At 38.8% G+C, this 27,806-nt stretch overlaps 1 protein-coding gene across 2 annotated transcripts; it reads right to left on the minus strand.

Moving 5' to 3' along the window:
* Positions 1-4,463: 4,463 nt before the first annotated feature.
* Positions 4,464-27,088, minus strand: LOC127618090 (equilibrative nucleoside transporter 3-like). 2 transcript variants are annotated; one of them, XM_052090331.1, is made up of 7 exons: positions 26,632-27,088; positions 25,881-25,988; positions 24,592-25,006; positions 20,213-20,295; positions 10,949-11,175; positions 9,757-9,919; positions 4,464-5,314 (listed from the first exon to the last, which is right to left on the minus strand). In XM_052090331.1, the coding sequence occupies exons 3-7, from the start codon at positions 24,922-24,924 to the stop codon at positions 4,690-4,692; spliced, it is 1,431 nt and encodes a 476-aa protein (XP_051946291.1). In that variant the 5' UTR covers positions 24,925-25,006; positions 25,881-25,988; positions 26,632-27,088; the 3' UTR covers positions 4,464-4,689. The 2 variants fall into 2 exon arrangements, with proteins under 2 accessions (XP_051946291.1, XP_051946292.1); XM_052090332.1 differs by having other exon boundaries at positions 25,881-25,948; positions 26,040-27,088.
* Between the last annotated feature and the right edge of the window lie 718 nt (positions 27,089-27,806).

A 27,806-nucleotide genomic window follows, 5' to 3' on the forward strand; every position in this document is an offset into this window, starting at 1 on the left:
GTTTATTGTATGCATAGCACTTACTTTTTTCTGAAGAATGTTGACCATTACAGTTTGAGTAATGTGTTTCTCAGCTCTCATACTTCTTTCTGACTGTTCATTCAGCAAACATATGTTAACAGCCAAGTCCAGGGTAAGTTTTTTTCACATTTCTTTGCCAGGAGACGTAGGCTTGCACAGATTCACCAAGTTTTTGAACAGCGGTATTAAACGTGTCTATCCATGATGACGTTTTTTGCGGGTAAGCACAATTCAGAGAATTTAACCTGAAGTACCTCTGGATCCTCATGATCTTCCCCGTCCACATACACAAACGTTTCCGATTTATCAACCGCTTCCGGACCGGCTAGGTTTAATCTAGACATAAAGACAAATGGTCTGCACTTATATAGCACTTTTTTAACCTTAACAGTATTCAAAGCACTTTACACTGTGACTCATTCACCCATTCACACACACATTCATACACCAATGGCGGCAGAGCTGCTATGCAAGGTGCTAGCCTGCCATTGGGAGCAACTTGGGGTTCAGAGTCTTGCCCAAGGACACTTCAGCATGTGGAGTCATGTGGGCCAGGATTCGAACCACCAACCCTACGATTACTGGCCGACCCGCTCTACCAACTGAGCCACAGCCAATGCCACAAATGGCCCTCCATTATGGACACTACTAACAAGCTTCTTGAACTTGACCAAATCAAATTATATATGCAGTCATGTCATACGTGAAACTGTTTGCGCTATTTTTTTTGGTATATTGGGGAAAAACCTGGCAAATATCTTTGTTCAACCTGAATGAGTGGTACTTTATGAGTGTTCTGAGACACCACATAACTTCAGCCATAACTTTCAGGATCGGCCCTTAAGTATCAAGTCAGGTCTGCAGTCGCTGTCTCGATCCAGATCCTTGCGAGAGGAGAAATGTATCGTCAAAGATTTCTCATACATTATTGTTGAGCACATTATTATATATCTTTGTAAGAACAGGAAAAGCAGTACACTATCCAATGAGATCAATCATTACCCTATTTGGAAAGACATGCATAAAGATTCTGCATTAATTATGTAAATTAAACAAAACATTCTAGTGACATTTGAACTTTAACTTGAGACACTCAGAGAAGAAAAACAAGGAACACTTTCCATATGATTTCAGTTACTGACACACACACACTGAATATAGGAAATGAGAACTAGCTGTGAAATGTCAGTGTGGCAGCGGGGGCGAGGTCAAGTGTCCATCCGGAGAGAATGTTCCAGTGAGCATGGGGAGAGCAGCATATACAGTAAATGGCCACTGTTTAGTTCTTCATTAAATTATTATTTATATCGTCAAGCCGGTTCTTGCCTCCTCCTTTCCGGATTTCGGCACCAGTGTAAAAGTATTAATGGAAAGGATTAGGCGTGAACCGGCTTGACGATATAAATAATAGTTTAATGAAGAACTAAACAAAAAGACAAACACAAAGGTGTCGGACAGCTCCCCGTAAATCTCTCTCTCTTTCATGGCGGTGACGTGGCCGTTTATATGTCACTCTCCCCATGCTCACTGGAATTAGAGACTGATTTAGGGCCCTATAGCATGATTGTGAGTGTGAAATTGCTTATATACAACAGTTCAATGAACAAGTACATTTTTTAAAAATTGGAAAAACTGATTACAGTCATAAAAAACACATTTGTGCATGGAACTACTTTATTATGTGACGGATCAGAATCTGCCATTGCTGGTTCAAACCAAATGATGCGTCCAAGCCTTCAATAGTAATTAAAACATTTAATCTCAGAAATAGTATCATGGCTTGTGCTGTTTCTAACAAGTCATTGGATAAACGAGGATGTGTGTGTGTGTGTGTGTGAGTGAGTGAGAGAGAGAGAGACTGAGCATGTGCGATCACCTGTTGCCACACCCAAGCAGAGATGCTGTCAGCTTTCTGACGATCAGCTTTCTCAGTGGAAAAATAGCATCCAAGCAGGGGTATTTCTCCCTAAGTTGTTCGTTTAAAGCTATTTCCTAGCTTTAGTAGTGCAGTGTAGTAAGCGATCACGAAGAACTATTATGTAAATGGATGATGCGTATTCACTTCACGTCACCTAACTGGCTCACATTACACAAAAAAATTATCTTTTGCTACCACATGCTGGCTAACATATGTAATGTAAACAAAATTAAATACAAACCATAGCTCTTAACAGATCTGCACTGCTCTTACACTTTAGTTTAGAATGACACGGACACACACACACACACGTGAAGAGTTGGAATACTGATGTATCAGACCATCAGTGCTCATGGAACGTCTCTCGTCCAATCAGATTTGAGGACTGGAACTAACTGTTGTATATTGTATATTATTAGGTGTAAAATGGTGTTGTGTAACAGATGTGTAATGTTTAAATAAGATAAATGTTGCATGGAAATGTACCCAAGACTTTCACCCACTGTTGCTCTTATATATATATGGTTGAGTGACAATAAAGGGATTTGATTTGACTCCTGCAACAGCATTTGCGCATCACGAGCCGGCAACGCTTCACATTCGGTTAATCACGCGATTAAGTCAGGCTGAGTGGATGACAGCCTACATTCTGTGTTTCATTTTTTTCTTTTTGCTTTCAGAACAATACGTGATGCAGTAAGGAAAACAACACTATTAATCCTTGTGATTTCCAACCCAGCGTACAGGTACACCCTCATTAAATCATGGTCACAAAAATTACATTAAATGATTTAAAGAGAAAACAAGAAAACATGCGTCGGCACAGCCATTGATAACAAATGGCACTCCATGTCAAAAAGATTGTTTACCCCTACTGTAGGGCGTGGTGATCAATTCAATTCAAATTATTACAATTTTTATTTTTTTAAATAAAAAAGAAAAAACTTTCAAACTTAAAGGAATAGTTCACCCAAAAATGAAAATTCCCTCATTTCCTCTCCCTCATGCCATACCAGACGTATGACTTTCTTTCTTCTGCAGAACACAAATGAAGATTTTTAGAGGAATATTTCAGATCTGTAGGTCCATACAATACAAGTGAATGGTAACCAGAACTTTGGAGCTCAAAAAGCACATAATGGCAGCATAAAAGTAATCCAAACGACTGAAGTGGTTAAATCCATATCTTCTGAAGTTATGATAGGTGTGAGTGAAAAACAGACCAACATTTAAATACTTGTATGATAAATTATTGCAAGTGTGTTGCTTATAGGTATTTAGCACTGATGAAGGGGTGAAAACTTTGCACTTGGCAATTTTTGTACATCTTTTGCTCTGTTGGGACCTCTGTATAAATCAATTGATGTGAGAGATTTTTTCCTATTTAGAGTGCAAACTCATAATTTATTTACAGTCATGACATGAACCATGATTTGCTGCTCACTATATGTTCTCTAGAGTGCATTTCATCGTACAAAAATGTTGTATATATCACAATTTTCTCCTGCTTAAAGCTTAGTTTGTTAGTAGTACGCTAGCATATACATGACCTCGGAGATAACATGCATGAACTAAAACCCTCAAAACAGCATGAGGTCTTGAAAGATCGAAGGGACCCTCTTTTATTATATTACCCCTCTTTTTATTTTATTTCGACTTGTCTGGATAAAACATGAAGACCACCCCCGCCAACATTAAGATAAAAAAATACTAAATCTATATATCTATATATATATATAATTTATTTATTAGGGCTGTCGATTTAAAAAAATGTACGCAATTAATCGCACCATAATGAGGAAGATTCATGAGAAATGCAAGCTTGTAGTACCACCTGTTTACTCCAGAGGGCAGTGAGTGAAATTTCAGCTGTATGAGCAACGCAGTTTATACAGTGAAGAAAACACTTCAGTAGGAAGAACAACGCAAACATACATTACATTCTTGCGTTCAAACACTTGGAGCGCAAATGCAAACTAAGGGATCTCTAAGATTGAGTATTAAACTATATTTAACTTGACACAGTGAACTAAAAATTTTATGTTTATGACACAACACACCCGAGACATGACACAAGCATGTCTGACGCAGGTGTAGAATGACGGGCTCTTAAACAAGCCCTCATAATAAATCTCCAACTGATTGACAAATTCACTTGTGAAATGGATTGCTGGGAACTGTGTGCCAATGATTGACTTATGATCAATAATATGGTAGTAAACAATACATTGTATTCTAAAGCTGCTTTTTGTATTGTGTTATCAATGATTTACTCTTCTGCCACAAGAATGCATTTTAATTATCTGAATATTTGCTAATATATATATATATATATATATATATATATATATATATATATATATATATATCATATAAATACAAATTCATATATTTTATGAAAAGATGACAAATTTGAAACTGACTTCGAAATGTGTTTAGATCAAAGTATTCAGTGTACATTTAAACTAAGAAAAAATATATCCAGGTGCCTGGGGACAGTACAATGAAATCAATACTGCTTTAATTCAAATATTTTTATTACGGCCTAAAAAAACATTTCGATTTGAACTCCATGGGAACAATAAAATGAGTAACAACAAAAAAAGTCTTATATCAATGTATTAAAGATTTTAAGTCGAATAAAATAAAGTTATTGGCAACAGATTGTTCTTGGGTGCTGATGTACAGATTGTAAATGGTCCATGCTGTGGCACTTTTTAAAAGTCTAATTGGCAGCCAGTCATTGGCACTCAGATCCAGTGAACCAGTGCCACAGAGAAGGCCGATCCGACAGCTAGCCCAAGTGTGAGGAAGAAGGACATGATGACACCAGCAGGCTCAGCCAACTCCCGTGGCACGACTTTAGGCCCGTAGATCATAGGCAGCGTGCCCAGGTACCCGTTGGAAATCCCCAGCAGGCAGACGAACACCACGGGGAAGAGGTCATGTGCAAAGAACACGTTGTGCAGGTGGTACCGTGGTTGATAGTTGCAGAACATGAACAGCGGAACCAAGACGGTTCTGAAGAGGACCAGCAGTGGCAGTTTGCGACTGGTGGGTCCCGGTACCTGGAGCCAGGCGGTGACCTGACGGCCGCAGAAGTCTGCGACATTATACAGTAAAAAACTAGTGAGGGGCACAAAGTACGTAGAAGTCAAGGGGTTTCCAGAGTCATTATTCACTGATTGGATCCCTGAGGAGACGGCGGGGAATATCATGATGGAGATGAAGAAAACGTAGAAGACACAGAGGCCCAGCACATAGGTCTTCTTCAGGATTGGTATGAGGGGCGGCACAGATACATTTGTTTGGCCTGAGTTGCTGTTGTGGGTGTTAGACTCACTACGGGATATAGAATACACTTCCATGTAGTATCTGAGAGACAGAGAGTGAGAGAGAAACTCGGGTTAATTTCAGGTGTAAACAGGGTCATTGAGGTGACATTCAGTTCTCACAGCAAGGTCCTGGGAAAGAAAGAGCAGAGTAAATTAACAAAACAAAAGCAGCAGCACACAGCCTCGGGATATCCTCTACATAGAAATAACAGCGTCTTCAAATCACTATTGTATCGAGTTATCAGGCCGTAAAACAGCTAAACATTCTTAAGGGATGCAATGATATCAGCAAGAAAGGGGAAAATGCCGTGCATGCCTCTTAACCCTGTCAAATATTTTTAAAAAATAAAAATAAATAAAAAACCTTAACTAGTTTTATCCTTTTCCAAATGATGCCAGAAATGGTTATGGGTCTCTATGTGTTCTAATGAGAAAACGCAACAATTTATTTTTCTTTACATTTATGCATTTGGCAGACGCTTTTATCCAAAGCGACTTACAGTGCACTTATTACAGGGACAATCCCCCCGGAGCAACCTGGAGTTAAGTGCCTTGCTCAAGGACACAATGGTGGTGGCCATGGGGTTAGAACCTGTGACCTTCTGATTAACAGCCCTGTGCTTTAGCCACTACGCCACCACTAGTTACAAATAATACTAGTTACTAGTGTGAGTTATTCATGTTGAGACGTTACATAAATTACAGCTGATTTAAAAAAAAAAAATTGAATTTATTTGACTAGGTAAAGAAATTGAATTTAACGTTCTCTCTTGAGTCAAACAAATAAGTGATAGCCAGAGCTGAAGCATTTTACCAATCAGAAATGAATTCAAATTAATGACCAGCATTATCCAATCACTGCCAACCATGTTCAAATAAATTCTGAATCTAATTACTGATTATTATTGTCCCATGTCTGCCAAATATGTTGAGTGATCCAAACATCACCTGCAGCCTGAAACTGAACTTTAGTCAGGAGTGAATGCACTTGGCTGCATAGGAAAGCTATAGGATGCTGCCTTGCTCCCTATTTAGTGAATGACTTAACCTCCAGTGTGCTGTCTGTCTGCACTGCTCTCAGAACAGTTCAAAATACACCCTATTTTCATCCTAACTCCGTACAACCTCTGAAAGCAACATTTTCCAGCTTTTGGAAGCACCCATTGATTCTCAATGTGATCATGCATTGTGAATATATAGTGAATATAGGATTTCTTAGGCGATAAAAAAGGCCTATAGTCCTAGGCTGCAGTCATTGTGTTTAACAATGTACAGCTTTGTGATAAATTGACGAAATTTTCAAAATGGCATATCGGACAAAACTAAAGACTAGTCTTTTGACTCAAACAGTTTTCCTCTCTCTTTTTGTTTTTTAACCATTCATCATGTATATACTGACCTCTAGTGCCACCTAATGGTGACTAAGTGCTGCATGTGCTCCAATATTTTAACCCATTAAAAGAACACAGTTCACCCCCAAAAATTTACATTTTCTTGCTGTATTGAACCTGCCCCTCACACAAAGGTATCATATGCCTTCAGAACACTAGGAATATAGTGTATGAATATAACAGAGCATTTAGTGATATACTTTTATGGTGATTTTTTTGAAGCTCAACAGAATTTGCAACTGAGCCGATTGTGCTAAACCCCTTTTGTTCCAAATACTGAAAACATTTTAATTTGTATCTATGTTTTATTTATACAGTGCATTCAGAAAGTATTCAGACCCCTAAATTATTTTTGTTCATCAGTCTACAATCTATACCCCATAATGACAAAGAAAAAAACTGATTTCTTTGGAAATTTACTAAAAAGAAAAAACTGAAATATCACACTGACATAAGTATTCAGATCCTTAAGTCTGAAAAACCTTAGTTACAGCACATTTGGCAGCGATTACAGCCTCAAGTATTTTTGGGTATGACGTGACAAGCTTTGCAAACCTGGATTTGGAGATTTTCTGCCATTCTTCTATGAAGATCCTCTCAGGCTCTGTCAGATTGGATGGGGACTATCGGTGGACAGCAATTTTCAGGTCTCTCCAGAGATGTTCGATTGGGTTTAAGTCCGGGCTCTGGCTGGGCCACTCAAGGAGAATTGTCCCTAAGCCACTCTTGCGTTGTCTTGGCTGTGTGCTTAGGGTCATTGTCCTGTTGAAAGGACCCGCTCTGGACCCGGTTTTCATCAAGGATATCCTTGTATTTTCCTACGTTCAGCCTTCCCTCATCCCTGACTAGTCCTCCAGTTCCTGCCGCTGAAAAACACCCCCACAGCATGATGCTACCATCACCATGCTTCACCATTGGGATGGTATTGCGCTGGTGAGGAGCGGTGCCTGTTTCCTCCAGACATGATGCTTGGAATTGAGGCCAAACAGTTCAATCTTCATTTCATCAGAACAGAGAATTTAGTTTCTCACACTCAGAGAGTCCTTTAGGTACTTTTTTGCAAATTCCAAGTAGGCTTTCAAGTGTCTTACACTGAGGAGAGGCTTCCGTCTCGCCACTCTGTCATGGTTGTCCCTCTGCAAGTTTCTCCCATCTCCACACATGATCTCTGGAGCACAACCAGAGTGACCAGTGGGTTCTTGGTCACCTCTCTTATCCACGATTGCTCAGTTTGACGACTCCACACGCCGAAGGGTCCTTGGGCAAGACACTGAACCCCATGTTGCTCCCAATGGCAGGCTAGCGCCTTGCATGGCAGCTTTACCTCCATTGGTGTATGAGTGTGAATGTGTGTGTTATTGGGTGAATGGGACACAGTGTAAAGTGCTTTGGTAACCTCTAAGGTTAAAAAAGTGCTATATAAGTGCAGACCATTTACCATGTCCAGTCAATTGAATATGCCACAGGTGTACTCCAATCAAAGTATAGAAACATCTCAAAGATGATCCAGAGGAATGGGATGCACCTGAGCTAAATTTAAAGCATCATAGCAAAGGATCTGAATACTTATGTCAATGTGATATTTCAGTTTTTTATTTTTTTTAATATACTTGCAAAGTTATCAGACTTATTTTTTAAATGGGGTATGGAATGTAGATTGATGTGAAAAAAAAAATGCTATCCCAGATTTGTATGACTTTCATCTGCAGAACACAAATACAGATTTGAGAAAAATATTTCAGCTCTGCAATTAATTCATTGATTAATATAAATTCTAATAACTAAATAGGGACAGTTTCCATTTCAGATTGCTCAGTGGCGCCATCCAGTGGTCAGATATTGCTCTGTAACAACCGCACATCTGGGAGTTAAGACATATCAGACCACTAATCCGGGTTCTGCGAGCAGTCTCTCCTGCTTCTCGGATCACTGTATGATCTCTACAAGTAAGCTAATGAAATAATTTCAACTCAAATCAACGTTTCAGGTGCATTTATTTATTTATTAGGCAAGTAGATGCAAACCGGAGGTTGATTTCAGCGGTTTCTTTCTTCTCACATAATGACACAATTTCAGCACAAATCAATGTTTCATGTCCATTTATTTGTTTTTTGGCCAGCAGTCTTGTAATAGGCTGATTATTGAGGAGTCAGATGATCATTTTCACAAAATAAATACCAACAGAACTCCGACGCAAACCAGAGGTGGATTTCAGCTGTTCAGCAATTTCTTTATTCTCAAATTTCATAATTTAAATGCAAATCAATATTATATGTCCATGAATTTATTTATTTATTTGGTAAGTTGCAGATCACTCTGACTGGGTTTATTGTGCGATAACATCCGGATGACTGTACATTATCCCTTATTTATATTTTTAGAAAATTAAACATTTAAATGTTATTTAAATCCTACTATTGCAAAAACTATTTTACATTTTTTTGAGTGAAGAAAAGTCATATGGGTTTGGAGCGACATGGGGGTGATTAAATTATAACAAAATTGCTTACATTTCAGATGAACTATTCTTGTAACCTAAATCAAAGTGAGCACCAGTAATTTTCAGGCTTCATACAGTACATCAGCAACTGCTGATCTTTACATCATAATGGTGTCATGAAACTGTGGTTTGACCCCAGACCAGTGATGAAACTCATGGACTCACTAACAGCACCACAGTTCCTCTTTCTGCTCTCACTCCGTCAAAGAACACAGTGTGACTATCAGTGGCGATTTCTCAGGGCCAGCAAAGCCTTCTCTGCTGGCGTAACATGCCAAATAAATACATACATTTTCATCCTTTCTTTCTCATTCACCTTTTTGTATTTTCAATCACTTTCCACTACTAATTCATCTACAAACACTGAAGGCCTAGACTTAAAATGCACGAGCCACGGCTGGTGAAGATCATGTGCAGAGGTTTTATAAGAGATACTCATGCAGCAAATGGAAGACAACCAAGTTGTTCCTGTATTCCTGTGGTCACATGTGAAGTGTAGTGAAATGTTCATAATGGTGAGTCTAGGTATGATGGTATCTCTGTTCATAATTCATGAGGGATCTGTGCTAAATGTTAACGAGACTCACTCACCGCGAGTAAGCCAGTCTGGGTAGCAGCAGGTACATGAAGATACAGAGCAGAGTGAAGACGTCAGCGGTGAGGAAGTAAAACAGCGCACTGTTGGACACGTCACCTGCGACAGCCAGATCCACTATTGAGGCCACTGCGCTCAACATCCCGCCCATGGCCTGACCTGAACACAAGGGAAACAAGCTTACTTCATGCAGAACTAATAATAAAATAAAAAAAGAGATTAAAGTAATAGTTCACTAATTCTGTCATCATTTACTCACCCTAATGACCTTCCGAAGCTACCTGACTTTCATTACTTTCTTTCGGGAAACACAAAATAAATTTTTTTTGTTGAATATCCTGGCTGTTCTTTACCATAAAATGAAAGTGAAGAGAGCCTGGGGCTGTTAAGCTCCATAAAAGTGGTCCATACCACTCGTATGCCATATTGTAATCTTCTAAAGTTAGCTGATGTCAATGACATTAAGTGATGAGACACTTTAGAATCAATGACATACAATCCCAATTCTGAAAAATTTGGGACAGGAAGAAAAATGCTAATAAAAACAAAAAGGAGTGATTTGTAAATTATATTTCACACTTTGATATATAGAAAACACTACAACTAAACATATGATGTTTTACCTTGTGAATGATTAAAACAAATTTTTTTTTTTTAATGTACAGTAATTTAAAATCAGAAAATTTTTGGGGGAATTTGGGTTGTACAAAGCTATCACATGGCTTTAAAAGACTTGGAATATTGCTCATTTGGACCAATTCAATTGTGAATTAATGGTACTTTTTGGTCATTTTGGAGCTTGACAGCCCCAGTCCCCATTAACCTTCAATATATGGAAAAAACCAGCTAGGATATTCTTCAAAAATTAATCTTTTGTGTTTCAAGGAAGAACGAAAGTCACAAAACAAGAGATTGAGACAATAATGATGTAATTTTCATTTTTGGGTGAGAAAAATATGATTATAATATAATGAATTTTTGTAGCGTAGCCTATGATGAAATGCCCATTATGTGTCATGCATGTAGCTGCATATTCCAAAACTGCAATCGAAAGCATACTCAAATTCCTACACATTTCTACCAGTATACTGATTTAATCAGTATATTGCCCATCGCTTAATTCCTTTAATAGCATTGATTTCCATCCAGCCGACTCATGAGGATGAACATTCAGACACTGAACAGTACCTGATATGAGTGCTTGAGATATCCTCATGGGAAAGTGGCCACTGATGCCAAACACACTGCCCGAGAAGATGTTGGATGCTCCACTGACCAGTGCCACACTAGCCAGTGTTCCCTCAAAGAACTGGATCCTAGAGCCAGACACGTCCACTTTCACCATCACTGTGGTCACCACAAACACAAGCAAGATCACAAACAGAGAGAAGAGGATCCGCACCTGAGAGGACAACCTTGAAAAATACACATACACAGTCACAGGGAGAACCAATCAACTGAATATTGTTCAACTTCAATGACCTGTGTCACAACCTACATCACAGTTAAAGCAGCTTATTAGAGCACCTAAAACAATGCATCACACCCAAGTCATACTTATCATATAATCAAACCAGACTTATACGTTCTCTGGGTGGTTGCTTTCAAAAGAGCCAACCCCAAGTCTCGATTATATTCTGGTTCCCAGACAAGGCTCACTACATCTATGTACTGGTTAAGTCTATATATTTTTTAGCCTACATTATCTTCCACCAAGTAATGACATACCTAGGGGTTAGAGATCTATCTGTTCTAATATATATTTAATTCTCTTGGTTTAAGCTAGTGACAGACACCCATTTTACACCTGGTTTTAAGATGCATCTCGGGTGATCCGATCACATGTGGTCAGACGAGTCCACAAACATCAAAATACACTTTTTCAAAAGTATAGCCAGAAGATCTACACATTATATGTGTAAAAATGATTGTAGTGTGATCAAATCTGTGATTTAGTGAAGTTACAGCATTTATCAGATTACAGAGTTTACTGGTGTTCCGTCGTCAGGAAAACAAAGTTGTAATACTAAATATAACATTACACAGAAAAGGTTAGTAAGTGATTTTATCACACTATATTAACATGTATAATGTTTACGTTTTAACTAAACTTTTGAAACAGTGTGTATTTTAACATTTATGGACTGGCCCCATTTACTTTCATTGTAAGTGCCTTCCTGTAACAATAACGTGGTGTTATTTCATAAAAGAAATCAACTGCAGTCTCATTCCCGAGAAAGAGCGCTTTTGTTTGATATATGACTCAACTATGTCTGTAATGTTTGTGCAATATATAAAATGATCATATTCTAAGTTATGCATAATCAAAATGATGTAGTGGGCGGGGTATTCAAGCCTTTACATGTTACTTTCCATAAAATACAAGCAAAAGTGATGGACTTTGGTGAAAAGTAGAGGTCCTAAGTTTTTAGCTTTCTTTTAAATAAACGCATGTTTGTGTGGGTGTGTGTGTGTTAATCAACATTATTCCACAAATGCTGTCGATCGAGATTAACTTGAACTGTGTTCCACCCCTAGAACATTTCTCAAAATGTGAGTTATTGGCCATCCATGATCATCCTAATAGAACATTGTATAATATCCCAGTTAAAACCGACGTTAAATATTTAGGTATCTGGATATCTAAGATGGTGGATAATTAAGAAAATTTTTAATTTTGATAAAAATGTAGAGAAAATGTAAATCAATTATGAAACCTTGGCTGCAGAGAGACATAACGATATTCAGAAGAATTCTACTGACGAATGTAGAGAGTATTTCTAGATTCATTTATCCATGTTTCTCACTAGCAGCTTCTGCTAAAAAGATAAAATAAATAAAGAAATAAATAGAATATTGATTTTATATGGAAAAGGAAAAGTAATTATATACATAAGTGATATGATTAAAGATTATGAAGACGGAGGTCTTAAGACGATTGACTTTGACATTATGAATGGGGCTATCAAGCTTAAATGGTTACAATAGTTCTTTAATAATGTGTCGTCATTCTCGTTTGAGATTCCTTCAGCTGTATTTAAAAAATGTGCTGGCATAAGTTTTCTATTACAGCGTAACTTTGAAATTTCTAAACTTCCTGAAAAACGTTCTGCTTTTAACCAAGAAGTACTATTATATTATATTATTATAACTGGGAGGTGTTCATTTTTCATGGCCAAAAGTGTTTTCAAGCAGGGTTATGAAAGCATTTAAATGGCATTAATCTGCGTGCATTATTGACGCTTGCACGCGTGATAGATTAAAGGCGGGGAAAAAAAAAAGAACTCGCGCACGCGTTTTAAACCCTCATTTATAATACTACTAATTATACATTCTGCTATTTTCATTCTGATCTCCTGTCTGAGAGACAGAGTATTATAAAAAATTATAATAATAAATAAAAAACCCCAGCTCTCTTGATGGAAAGAAATCATTTAAAATAAAAGTCTTATTGGCAACAGATCTAGCGTTAACCAATGCAATTGTCACTGACGTAGAGTCAGAAGTATGATGTTGGGTATCGGGCCTTACTGCTGGTGTTCCGCATTCCACGTACTGTAGATTATTAAAATGAACTCCTCTGCCACGCATCCGCGATCTAGCCAGAACAGTCCGCGACATTGACACGCATAGAACCGGGCAGACAAACTGTAAGCAAGAATACCTCAGCACCATCTCAGCACAATTCTCCCGGAAGATCACATGGTTACTAATCAAGGTATCCAAACCCATTCTCACTCGAACAAGGATGCCGTTTCCTGCTACTGTCACATTTCTTTTTCTTGCGTGCATGCTCGACCAAGTGGCACACTTTAGCCGGTATCGATGATGTAGATTATGGATAATAAAATGACTTAAAAATGTATAGTTTCTCACCCACACCTGTCATACTGTCTGAATACATGGATTTAACCTCTCATGGATTACTTTTATGCTCCCTTTATGTGGATTTTGGAGCTTCTAAATTTTGGCACACATTCACTTGTATTGTGAGGACCTACAGATCTGAAATATTCTTCTAAAAATCTTCATTTGTGTTCTGCAGAAGACAGAAAGTCATTCACATCTGGGATGGTATGAAGACGAGTAAATGATGAGAGAAACTTCATCTCTTCAAACTTAATCAACAGCATTTGTGGCATAATATTGATTACCACAAAATGTATTTAGTCCCTCCTTTTCTTTAAAAAAAGCTAAAATCGAGGTTACAGGGAGGCACTTACAATGGAAGTGAATGGGGTCCAATTTTTATACTCACTGTTTCTAAAGTATAGCCACAAGATGTAAACAATAATGTGTTTAAACATGATTTTAGAGTGATAAAATCACGTACTAACCTTTGCTTTGTAAAGTTATAGCCAATCATAACCATGATGACGATGTAATGTCAACAAACCCAGCATCAGGACCAACACCAGTCGACTTCATGACAGCTTCTTCTCCCAACCAATCAGACTTTTGAACTATCAATCGTTCATGATACATATATCAGCACTGCACTTTATTAGCCTCAGACTGACTCACATTTTATACTTCTATTAATAACACACTGGCAACTGACTATCAACCGACAGCTGAATGTCAACACAATACAGTGTATTTATATTGTATACAGTCTTCTTATTTTGTGTATACTGTATATTATGTATCTATTGTATATTGTGCTGTGTAACAAGATGTGTAAACTGTGTGAAGTGTAAATCAGATGTTTGTTGTAATTGTCATACTGCTATGTTGCTTGGAACTGCACCCAAGGCTTTGAACCACTGTTTGCACTTGTGTATATGGTTGAGTGACAATAAAGGGATTTGATTTTTATTTGAAACCCTAAAACCCTAAAATGACAATTTAAACTTTACAGCTCAAATAATATAGGAGTTAATAACAGAATTAATGTAAGAATTCAAAATTATAAACTTCGCATTTTTGCTATTAAACCCAACAGAAATTGTCCCCATTCAATTCCTTTTTAAGTAACCTCGATTTTTTTTTTTTTTTGTTTTTTGTTTTTTTTAAGAAAAGGGACGTGTCAAAATACATTTTGTGGTAATCTTCTCGGTTAACCTCGGGTTCCCTGAGATGAATGGAACAAGACATTGTGTCATGATGATGCATATGGTTAAATCTTTTTCCGACGACTTAGTTGAAACGCTTCTACAAAGACTTCTAAGGCTATGGTGTTCCTCAGAATTTTCTGACTGAGGTACAAAGAGTGTTTCACTCGCACCTCAAAAAACTATAGAGTGTCTATAGAGTCTATAGTGTGGCCAGCTTACACAATGTATCGTTCCCTTCATTTCAGGGAAACAAGGTTAAATACATAACCGAGACTTTCCCTTATAATTCTGTTCACTCAACATGGCATCAAGCTGACACATATGGGAAACAGAGTCCCATCACGCCGCACTACATGACATAATCCTCCCAGAGAGGGATACCGAAACATAATACTCATAAGAACATGATGCGGCTGCCATGCGGGATGGTCGACATGAGTATGCCGCAAGTGAATAACCTTCATGGTGAGCCAGGAGGGGAGCACTTAGAATTGATAAATGAACTATAGTCATATAGTATCAATTAACCCCTTCACAAACCCAGATGGGAAGAGTTTTATTTACAATGAAAGTGCTTGTGACTTTATGGGAAATACAAAGGTCTGAATGCAGGAGGTTGTGTAAAATGGCGGGGGAGCCCGTACTTAAAAAGGGGCCCAAGTTAATGCTTGGCCAATGAAATAGCAAGCACCCTTGACAGAGAGGACTTGCGAAGAGAGAGACGTAACATCTAGGTTGTAAAATGTTTGTATTTGTTTTTGAGAAATCCATCCTGCTGCAAAACATATGTCTTGTAGGACACATCGTTTGTCCATGCCCATGAAGTGGCCATGCTTCTAGTTGAGTGTGCTTTAACACCAATTAGGCAATTTGCACCCTGTGGTTCGATCGCATCAACAATGCAGTGAGAAAGTCTTTGCTTGGAGATGGACATTCCTTTAGTGCATCCTCCATAGCACACAAAGATTTGGTCAGACAGTCTGAACTGGCGGGTGCACTCAACATATGTGTTTAGCACTCGTACAAGGCGTAATAAATGCAATGACTGTTCCTCATCCGAATTAAATGGAAGGTGAAACATCTGAGCTCTGAAAGGCATAGATAAAACCTTTGGCACATAGCCTCTTCTGGGTTTGATGTTGGATTTTGAAAGACCCGGACCAAACTCCAGACATGAGTGGTCAACTGATAGCGCTTGCAAATCTCCGACCCATTTTACTGAGGCCAGAGCCAGCAGTAATGTGGTCTTAAGAGAAAGCACACGCTATTCAACTGAGTCCAGATGCTCAAAGGGGGGCCCTGCGAGCACGTTTAGGACCAAAGTTAGGTCCTAAGTTGGGACTGTAGCCAGGTATGGGGGATTTAGCCATCTCACTGCCCTAATAAATTTTGATCAAATTGTTTTTATCTATAGAGGTGCTGGCTTCAGATGTGTGATATGTAGAGAGTGTTGACGGAGTGAGCCCTGCATCCAATTGCTCTTGAATAAATGCAAGAATTTCAGGAATGGGGCAGTTCACTGGTCTTTGCCACATGAATTACACCAATTAGTGAACACATTCCATTTCAGTGTGTAAAGGCGTCTCTTAGACAGCGGTTTAGCCTGTAAAATGGTGTTCATAAAGGAGTCAGTTCTGGCACGTGTAGCGGACTCCATTTAGGGACCACACATGCAGGTTCCACAGCTTGGGCTGAGGCCAGAGCTAGCAGTAATGTGGTCTTAAGAGAAAGCACACACACACAATTCAACAGAGTCCAGAGGATCAAAGGGGGGACCTGCAAGCATGTTTAGGACCCAATTCGGGACTGTAGCCGGGCGAGGGGATTTAGCCGCCTCGCTCCCCTGAGGAACTTTATGATCAAATCATGTTTAACTATAGATGTGCCGGCTTCAGGTGTGTGATATGTAGAGGTAGTCGCTACATAAACTTTGAGCGTTGAAATGTAAGAAGTTCAGGAATAGGGCAGTTCACTGGTTCGTAAATTTAGTGAGCACATTCCACAGACAGTGCTCTGGCCTGTAAAATGGTGTTCATAAACGACTAAGTCAATTCTGGCAAGTTTAGTGCACTCCATTCAGTGGCTGAGGATGCCAGATTGTGCCCTGTGCTTGAGAGGAGATACCTCCTCAGCTGTATTTCCCATGGAGGGCCATCCAGAATCTATATCATTTCTGGGAACCAGGACTAATTGGGTCACTTCGGCCCAACCAATAGACTTGTTTCCTTGTCATCTCGGACATTGCATATGACAGAGTTAAGGAGGCACATCGAGGGAAACACGTATTTGCATTTCGCAGGTCATTTGTGGGCCACTGCATCCACTCTTAGCGGAGCTTGGGACATGGAGTGCCAGAGGGAACAGTGGCCATTCTCTGCGGAGGCAAATAGATTGATCTCAGTTTTGCAGAATATTTCCCAAATCCTCAGGACAGTCTGAGGATGAAGTCTCCATTCGGCCGGCATAGCTCCTTGGTGTAACAACAGGCCTCCTTCATAACGCAGACGGCCTGGGACACAAATCGCCTGCAGGGAAAGAAGCGGCACTCGCTCCACAGGAAGAGGCACCACGCCAGACTCATTATTGACAGTGAATGAATTCCGACCTGGCGATATACATACGCCACCACCGTCATGTTGTCTGACTGAATCAGCACATGGTGATTCTGTTTCTCAGAATGAAAAGCCTTCAGGGCTAGAAAGACAGCTAACAGTTCCAGGTGGTTGATATGTCATGCCTTCTTCGCACCTATCCAGGACGCATCCATGGTCACTACTTTCCACTTGAAAGTCTGACCCAGCATAACACCCTGATGGTAATAGACTGGAGCTGTCCATGGTGCTAGAGCAGCCAGACAGCGGTAAATTTCTGCAATGCGAATGCGCCCCCCTGGCGCCATGCGTGCTGTGGCACGCGACGCTTGAGCCAGCACTGAAGTGGTATCATGTGCAAGAGAACTAACGGTATGATGGCGGAAGGTGCCACCATGAGAACCAACATTGTTTGAAAATATTAAAATGCAAGCGTTTTCCCCGGTTTGAAATGAGATGGACACTGAAGAACGGTCTGAAAGCGCTCGCTCATGAGGTGCACACGCATGTTCACCAGGTCGAGTGGGACCCCCAAAAAAGAGATTTGTTGGCTGGGGGGGAAAAGTTTGCTCTTGACCCAGTTGACATCGAGACCCAGACTGTTCAATTGCTCAAATACTAGATGTCTGCTCGCACAACAGAGCCTCTGTTTAGGCTAGTAAAAGCCAATTTTCTAGGTAATTCAGAATGCGCACGCCATTCAGTTTCAACGAGGCGAGTGCCGCATTGATACACTTTGTGAACGTGTGAGGAGCTAGGGACAGACAACATAGTACTACAGTTCTAAACAATCTCTATTATGTTTTCTGTAAGGAGATTGTGAATTTTCTGCGCACCGCACTATAACACCCCATTTATAATGGGACTGTGTATGACAGGACACCATTGGTGAAATATGACCCTTGTGGTGTTCCATATTGGAGTGTGTAGCATTGCAGTTCTAAACCATATCCATTGCGCTTTCTGCAAGCAGATTGTGAATTTTCTGCACACTGCACCATCTCAACACATTTTTCAATGGGACTGTGGATGATAGGACACCATTGGCAAAATATTACCCTTATGGTGTTCCACACTGGAGCATGTAGCTGAATGTGTGTGCATCTCATGTAGTAAGTGCTTTGCTCTTTTGTGAGAAAGTTCTAATTGAATGCAATACACAGACCACACGGGCGGTGATAGCATACAAAACACACCTCAAGTGAGATTTTTAATGATTAATTTCCCCACCTAGTGAATTTGGGAGGGACGAAAGTAGCTGGCTTATGACCTGAATCACGCAGCTGTGTCCGACCGTCTTTAAAACTCAGTCGGACACGGCCGTGAGGGCCCGCCACTCATTCGCTGAGCAGGAAAAATGGCGTGTCGGCTCGCTCGCTAGATGAGACTGAGTGCCGCTCACCCCCGGGAAACGTTTATCCACAGTATTCAATACATGCCTCAAAGTGTGATTTGTAATGTTGAATGAAATAATCAGGATGTCACAGACCACACAGGGTGGTGACAGCATTTAATATACACACCTGAAGTGTGATTTGTAATGATTAATCTCCCCACAGTACAATTCTCAGTACACATCATTTTAGGATGGTATCACTTGAGACAGAGCAACAACATTCTCCACGAGGCAGAGTACACCGGAACACTGCATGGGAGCGGAGAGTCTTCTTGTTGCCATGCAGATCTCGCCCACTGACTTGTGTATGCTCGTAGTCTTGAAGGAAATTCTTATGAATGGTGTTTGCGCGCCCACTTACATACCGGGCGGGGCTTAAACACCGTAACCAATCTTAGAATTGGCCTTATTGTAGAAGGGTTTCAACTAGGTCATCGGAAAAGGATTTTCCCATATGCGTCAGCATGACGCAATGTTGAGTGAACTGAATCGAAAGGGAACAACATTATGCCACAAATGCTGTTGATTGAGCTTAACTTGTATTGAACCCAGAACATTCCTTTTATATTTACATTTATACATTTGGTAGATGCTTAATCTAAAGTGACTTTCAGTGCATTCAAGTGTGGAGCGGAGGGGGGTGGGGCCGGGCTGGAATGTCGCACGCCCGGTCCCCAATCGGCCTGATGGGGCGCAAGGGATAAAGGCAAGAGATAAAGGCGGACGGTGACGACAGTTCGAGAGAGTAAGAATTACAGGCATGTTCGTCATGTGTGTTTTGTTTAAAATTTTCATTAAATTATTATTTATATTGACAAGCCAGTTCTCGCCTCCTCCTTGCCCATCTTAACCCCCTTCAAGCTATACATTTTATTAGTGCATTCCCTGACAATTGAACCTAATCTTCCCTTTGTTGCCTGCAGAGGATAAGCAGATTTTGCCCTTGTTTATATTAAAGATTAAGGACAACATTTGAAACATTTTATTTTAATCCAGATTGTGTGATCCAAATGCCATCATCCCAATTCAGTTATTCTTTAAACAGACGAGCAGTGTGTCTATTAGCCAAAATACACTGTTTTCTGGTTTCACTCTTTCAAATGAGCCAAATGTTTACGACAAAGACACAAAAAATACATTCCTGGAGATGAATCTGAGAAAAGGACACAGTGAATCCTTGTTCTTTAAAATAGTACAGGAATTGGCAACAGTTACAAGTCATTATCCACTGGCAATGACTGACCCGGATATTAGTTAAAATTTCTCCTTTTGTTTCACTAAGAGAGAAAGTCAGACATGAAGATGGGTAAATTATGACAGAATTTTCTTTCTTTCTTTTTTGTTGTTGGGTGAACTATCACTTTAACAGGAAAAGCGGTGAAGCAAAGTGTGTGTGTTTGTGTGTTACCTGTTGACCAGAAGGTAGTTGATGATGAGACACACCACTGAGGGAATAGTGGAAGCAATTGCAAGGTAACTCTCAAAGTAGTCCTGCCCCCAGACAAAGAGAAAGAGGAGAGAAGCCATATATAAATTAATCACTTCTATTCAATGTGTCACAAGCAGTCTGAAAAGTTAGAAATAATGTACAGTCAGCCAGTCGTAATCAGGGCTCCTGATGCTTACCAAAGAAATAAAATAAATGTGCATGAAAACTGTTGAAATTCAGTTGGAATTATTACATGAGACACAGCTACAGTATGTACTAAAGCCCCATATTGGCCAACCACTAATACGAAACAAGAGTTTCTTGCAGCTTTCCGATGATCAAACATTTAAAAATGTACAAACTTGAAGGGACAGTTCACCCAAAAATGTAATTCTCTTATCATTTACTCAACCTCATGCCATCCCAGATTTGTGTGACTGACTTTCTTCTGCAGAACACAAATGAAGATTTATAGAAGAATATCTCAGCTCTTCATTTAAAATGTTATTTTAAAAAATTGAAACCAAAAATCACACAAGTCAGCATAAAAGTAATCCATAATACTCTAGTGGTTAAATAAACATTTTCAGAAGTAAAAGATAGATGTGGGTGAGAAACAGATCAATATTTAAGTCCCCTTTTATTTTATTTTACAATATATTCTCCTCAGCTCAGTCAATCTCCATTTTAAGATTCTTCTTCTTCTTCTGTTTTTGTTGATTCACATTCTTCATGCACATCGCCACCTACTGGGAAGGGGAAATAATTTCTAGCAAAAAAGGATTTGAATATTTATCTGTTTCTCACCCACATATATCACATCACTTCTGAAGTCGTATGGATTACTTTTAGGATGGCTTTTTATATAGAAATTCATACACATCTGGGATGGCATGAGTTAATGATGAGAGAATTTTCATTTTTGGGTGAACTATCCCTTTAAGAAGTTTACAATTGAAGTCAGAAATGTAGATACACCTTTGCCAAATACATGTAAACTCAGTTTTTTACAATTCCTGACATTTAATCGTAGAAAACATTCCCTGTCTTAGGTCAGTTAGGATCACTAATTTATTTTAAGAATGTGAAATGTCAGAATAATAGTAGAGAGAATAATTTATTTCAGCTTTTCCTTCTTTCATCACATTCCCAGAATGTGGGAAGGTCAGATGTTTACATACACTTTGTTAGTATTTGATATTATTGCATTTAAATTGTTTATATTGGGTCAAACATTTTGGGTAGCCTTCCACAAGCTTCTCACAAAAAGTTGCTGGAAATTTGGCCCATTCCTCCAGACAGAACTCCAGCATCTTCACATAAGATAGATTTGCACTTTTCGCAGTAAACTACATTCATCTCTAGGAGACAGAATGAGTCTCCTTCCTGAGAGGTATGATGGCTGCATGGTCCCATGGTGGTTATACTTTCATACTATTGTTTGTACAGATGAACTGGTACCTTCAGGCATTTGGAAATTGCTCCTAAGGATGAACCAGACTTGTGGAGGTCCAAAATTGTTTTTCTGAGGTCTGTAATAATTATTTTTTTGTGGTAATGCCTCAAATGCTGTCGATTTAAATGCTAGAATCATGCATTTGCAAATCTGTATTGCTGAATCTCAAGCAACACATCATTGGGTGTAAAATGTTCTGAATTGAATGAAAAGTCTTAATGATTCTAAAAATAGGATACAATGTAATGTGACCTGGAAATGTTTTTGTGACATTCGCACTTAAGAGCAAGGAAATAAACATGCCAGTCATCCGTAGTGATAAATCTCACACTCCCTTGAGAAATAGGTCACATGCTTAAACTGGCAAAGGTGATAATAGCTCATATGCTCTTGATGAATGGCACATGCACAAACTCAATGAGTCACATAGTGGCAAACTCTTACCCTTTCCAATCCAGCTAGATCACAATCTAGTTTGAGCAGAAGTGAGAGTGCCTATGAATGCTCAACTTCAAGAGAAGTCTGGTCTCGTTACAAAATAAAAAAAATGACCAGAATTATGTTTATTGAAAGCAGCAGACTAGAAAACTTGAAAATAAAAATTAATCCAAACACTGGCTCTCATCTACGCATTTACTAAATCTTATGGTCTTTCTTAAAGTTTAAGAGCACGTGGTCTGCTTTTACCACTCTGTGGTAACCAAAAGAGAAACACAACATAGTAATCAACACACTCACTGGCCACTTTATAAGGTAAACCTTTACACCTACTGTTTTATGCGATTTTCTAATCAGCCAATCATGTGGCAGCAGTGCAAGGCATAAAAAAAAATAAAACATTCAGATATGGGTCAGGAGCTTTAGTTAATGTTCACATCAACCATGAGAATGGAGAAACATTTTTAATCTCAGTGATTTAGACCGTGGCATGATTGTTGGTGTCAGACAGGCTGGTTTGAGTTTTTCTGTCTCTAGACTACTCCTAATGGTGCCAAAAAAAAAAAAAACATCCAGTGAGGGGCAGTTCTGCAGAAGGAAATGCCTTGTTAATGAGAGAGGTCAACGGAGAATGGCCAGACTGGTTCGAGATGACAGAGAGGCTACGGTAACTCAGATAAACCTTCTGTACAATAGTAGTGAGCAGAATAACATCTCAGAATGCAGAATATGTTGAACCTAAGTGGATGGGCAACAACAGCAGAAGACCATGTCGGGCACTTTATTAGGCCCATAGCGTTTCTAATAAAGTGCTTTGTCCAATATGGAACACTATTTTGCCTCAAAGCAAGGTTTGTGATGTTGTGATTCACCTTATAAATCTTTTTAATGGAGGATTTTATGAAAAGTCTATGGAAGAAAAGAATGGGGGAAATACTTACAGAACCCAGATGTCTGAAAAAGTGGTCAGGCACTCTTGTGCTCTATTACATGATGCACTCATTTAGAAACAAACTGCCAGTGTGCATAATTGAATAAAAAAAAATAAAAAAATACAACCACTGCTACATAGTTATTTAATATTAAAAAAAATTCCTGCAAGAAAATCGTGATACGGTCTCTGTGATCACTAATGGACATTATCAAAAAACAAGACAGACTGTGCCCATTACTACAGTACACACATCTTCTAGTTTTCACCATGATTGACCTAATACACCATAAAAGGTGCCAAACTGCACTTGTGGTTCAGCAAGATTTATGAAAAAAGAATTTCAGTTCTCTGAAATATCACAAGACCATAAAAATCATGGGGTGGGCAGAAAGTATCTCTCTCCCTCTCTCAAAAACACTCCTGATTCCTGCATCTTTAAATAACACTGCAGTGTGCTAGCAAGGAGGTGACACTCGTGCCTAAAGACAAACACAAGTGTCAGCTGACATGACAGTCAGGAACACATGGTTGGCTGCCTCAGTTCTTTAATAAAAGAGAGAGAAGGAAATGTCTGGAACTGTACTGCATACTGTGAGGTACATATTGTATACTGCCTACGATTGTTTTTATTATTATTATTATTTTTAATAGCCTGTAAAACAGTATGTAAAATAAAGTAAATATTTCAAACATTAGTATGCTACACTGTTGTCACATGACCTCACTATGTTGCACGTTTAATTGAGGATGTTGTGTCCAGTTATCATGTTGAAAAAAAATATAAAAAGTTATATTGCATTTGAAATCAATGTTAAATCCTGTCATACTGCCTACTACTTTTTTTATAGTATGTGTAAGCACTATGTAATACTAAACATTTCAAATGGAAGCGTACAACTTTCTTGTCACATAACCTCACTAATCAGCATGTTTAATACAGGGAGTGGTGTCCAATTTTCATTTCAGAAATAAACAGTTATTTTTATTCATTCGTCACACTAGAAATGAGGTCTAGTTGAGCACACTACATGATGGGATTTATTGCAGTAATTATGGGATGTTTACAGCTTATATAGGCAGCTGCCTTCTAAGGCAAAAATGGAACCTCACAAGTGACCGATTTGAAACGTTGTTCATAGGCAGCAACTCTGTGCATCATACAAATAGCACTCCAAAGAGCATAGTTGACTTGATTCTTAAAAACTTGATTTCAGTCGAATTTGGCATTAGCATGTTGCTAAGCTAACAACACAATAATCTAATACAAATAAAAAGCACACACAAATATTCTCTTCTTCCGCCATCTTATAAGCCTTTCTTTACTGTGCTTGTTGCAATGCAATTTTCCAAAACAAGGTAACTTATATGGCAGTACCACATACAGCCTAACATTTGGAGCCGCCTTTTCTGCCTTAAACTGCTGCCTATATAGGCAGCTCACTAGCTTGTTGAATCACTTCACTTTTGGCCATAGCATATAGTGACATGTAGTAAACACCTAAACACAGATATAAATACAAAATGTCTTACGCTGAGGTCATTGTGTTGTTCCTCGTGGCCTGCAGGGCTGGAGTTGTTACTCAGCTTGTACAGCCAGTAGTGTTTGGCTGTGATGAAGAAATTCCAGGGCAGCAGAGAGCCGATGCCCATCAGGAAGAAGATGATATACACCAGATTATAGGAGTCCTCCGGGCAGTGTCGGGCCCCCAGGGGCCCTGTGGGCTGCTGCTGCTGGGTGATCAGCGGGGAGGTGTCGCCCCCCGTCTCCTCACCCTCAGGAAACTCTTCATCAGACATGGAGGAGATGATGGTGGGTATGTAGGAAGAGTTCACGCTGGCCTGTCCCGATGGTTTACCATCCATTCTCAAAGAGACGGCATGGAGGGGGGAAAAGGGAGTTTAAGGAGGGTAAATGTGAGGGGTGACAAAGAGGGATAAAAGAAGCCTGGAAGGGAAAGAAAAAAGCGAGAGTGGCACATTATAAAAACAACATAAATTCAACATTATTAAGTACATATTTTTTTTAACAAAATTCGCCACAAAACCTGTCAAGAAAATGTCCCTAGAGTCCTATTTCACCCCAAAACAAAAAAATAATAATGAAAAAAAATTTATGCTTAAAGAAATTTAAACCTATTTTAGGACCTTTAAAAGTTTTCATTTCCCCCCCCATTATCAAAATGCAAAAAAAATTACATAAATAAAAATAACAATAATAATATATTATTCTCAGGATATTAGGCAGGTGGTTTTAATGTTGTGGCTGATCAGTGTATATACTGTATATGCCAATACATATTTTAATAAATAAATTATAAAAAGTATAAATTAATAAATCAAGTCCATCAATCAATCAATCAATCAATCAAAAATGTATTAATATACAGAAATAAATACATCAAGGTGCACTGAAAAAAATCTTTTACATTCTATTTTTTTTTTTTTATTGACACATTTCATAATTTATTTATTAATTAATTTGTAATTTGTAATTTGGGGGGTCGGGGGGGTCAGGACCCCCCTATCTGAGGGTTGTCCCCCCCTAAAATATCATTAAAATATGTGTATTGTAAATAATATAATGATATATTCTTAAAATAATTGTTTAAGAAATAAAAGAATACAAATGCAAACGGGGCAACAACAAAAAACCCCTTCAAAAATTGCTCTTGAGAATTTTTATGTTTATTGTCCCCCCCAACATTTTGATGAAATTTTCGCCCCTGCAAACACCACTAATAAAGAGGAAGGAATCCGAAAGCTTTCAGAAAGATTTACAATAAAACATCACACAGAGAGCGAGTGTCCATCTTACTTACCAGAACTTTAGACCCTCGTCTGCTGTGAGAAGCTCCTAAAATCTCATCCTCATCCTGAATAAGAGATGCTGTCCGCACAAACCCAGTTAAGAAGTAAAGTACAAAGGGCTACAATGATAGAGTGAGCATGTGAGAAAACAACTCCATTGCATTACTCACGGTAAGCCAATTTTCACACCATTTAGACCAGAGCACACACGTCTGTTATGAAGCACAATCCCTCTCTCTCATTTGTATCGTCTCAGTCCCGACCGTAACACATGCATCACACAAGGAATGATTTAAACGCATCGCTCACATGCTTCTGTGCAATACTAAGTGATTTATAGGACACACTCACATGACACCAGAGACAGAGAACAAACACTACGATATACACCTAGGAAAATAACATCCTATTTAGTATCCTGTTATCAACATCCCCAGTATAAGTATCTTATACTACACAATAGTGTTGTGTAGATTTAATTTACTATTATTAAATTGTGTTTTAAATTCAAATATATTATATTGTATTTAGATATTGATATCAGCATCAGCCTTTAAAAACTAAACAATTTAAATTAGTTGACCAATATCATATAAGCCATATAAGTAGGCCTATACAGCCTGTATAGCATAACTCATCGATCATTTGGTCTTGGAAACTGTATCACATTCCTTTACATAGTCTACATGAATCAACTCAACTGTACCCAGCTGACAACATTTTCAGCGCTTTTTTTATTTGAATCGTCTTGTCGATACTCACTCAATAGCTTTACAAAAGCAGGAGTCATCTTTCTTATTTCAGCTCGGCACAGAAAGACAATAACATCACACGGTCTCTCCGTAAATCTAATAACAGCAATTTGCTCCCAGAACATAAACAAAAGTTTGTAGTGAACTAATAGACAATGGCAGTATTAAGTGAACGTCTCTCACTCGATTTCAAATTAAAAGCCCCACTGCGATTTAAAATGTCTGTTTTCAAAACAGAGGAAATTATGTGCAATTTCTCTGAGCTTGAAAGTAATTGTTGTTAACAGGGGATTTAAAAAGTTTAAGATAAAGTCTCAATAGGTGGGCCATATTTTTTTTAGCTAAATCAGCTCAATTTGGTGGTGGTGGCGTAATGGAATAAAGCACATATAACTGTTAATCAGAAGGTTGCTGGTTCAATCCTCACAGCCACCACCACTGTGTCCTTGATCAAGACACTTAACTCCAGGTAGCTCTGGGGGATTGTCCCTGTAATAATTGCACTGCAAGTAGCTTTGGATAAAAGATCAGATAAAAAAAATCTGCCAAATGCATAAATGTAATGTAAATGTAATTGAATCTGTCTCACAGGCACAGCCTGTAAAATAACAAAATGTCCACATTTATGATAATTAAATAAAATTCTGAATAAATTAAAAAAAAAAAAAGCACAGCAGAAGTTAAACTAAAGTTGACTCACTCTAAATACACTAAATCAACTGAACTAAGACATAGACATGAGCAGCTGGCTACTAACAAATCTAAACAATATAAACATCTAAATTACAGCAATATTTCATACATCTTTGTGTAAGTGTGATGCTCCGTACGGGACTCGAACTGGCGTCTCCGGCATGGGAGGTGTGTGTTCTAACAAGCAGGCCAAAGGCTACAGCCTCTAAAGTCAATCGCTAGCGCACCAGTTGTGGTTCTGGAGAATGAGGTTTATACCCCAAAAGTTCAATTGGATTCAAATCAGGTGATTTACTGGGCCATTCTAACACCTTCATTTTTTCCCCCCTCTGAAACCAACTGAGTTTACTTTGCTGTATGCTTTGGATCGTTGTCCTGCTGGAAGTTCCACATCTTATCTTCATCATCCTTGTGGATGGCAGCAGATTCTTCTCAAGAATCTCCCGGTAAAGTGCTCCATTCATCGTTCCTTCGCTTATTTGTAGTCTGCCA

Source organism: Xyrauchen texanus, chromosome 24 (assembly GCF_025860055.1).
Source record: "Xyrauchen texanus isolate HMW12.3.18 chromosome 24, RBS_HiC_50CHRs, whole genome shotgun sequence".
NCBI classification, from domain to species: Eukaryota; Metazoa; Chordata; class Actinopteri; order Cypriniformes; family Catostomidae; genus Xyrauchen; species Xyrauchen texanus.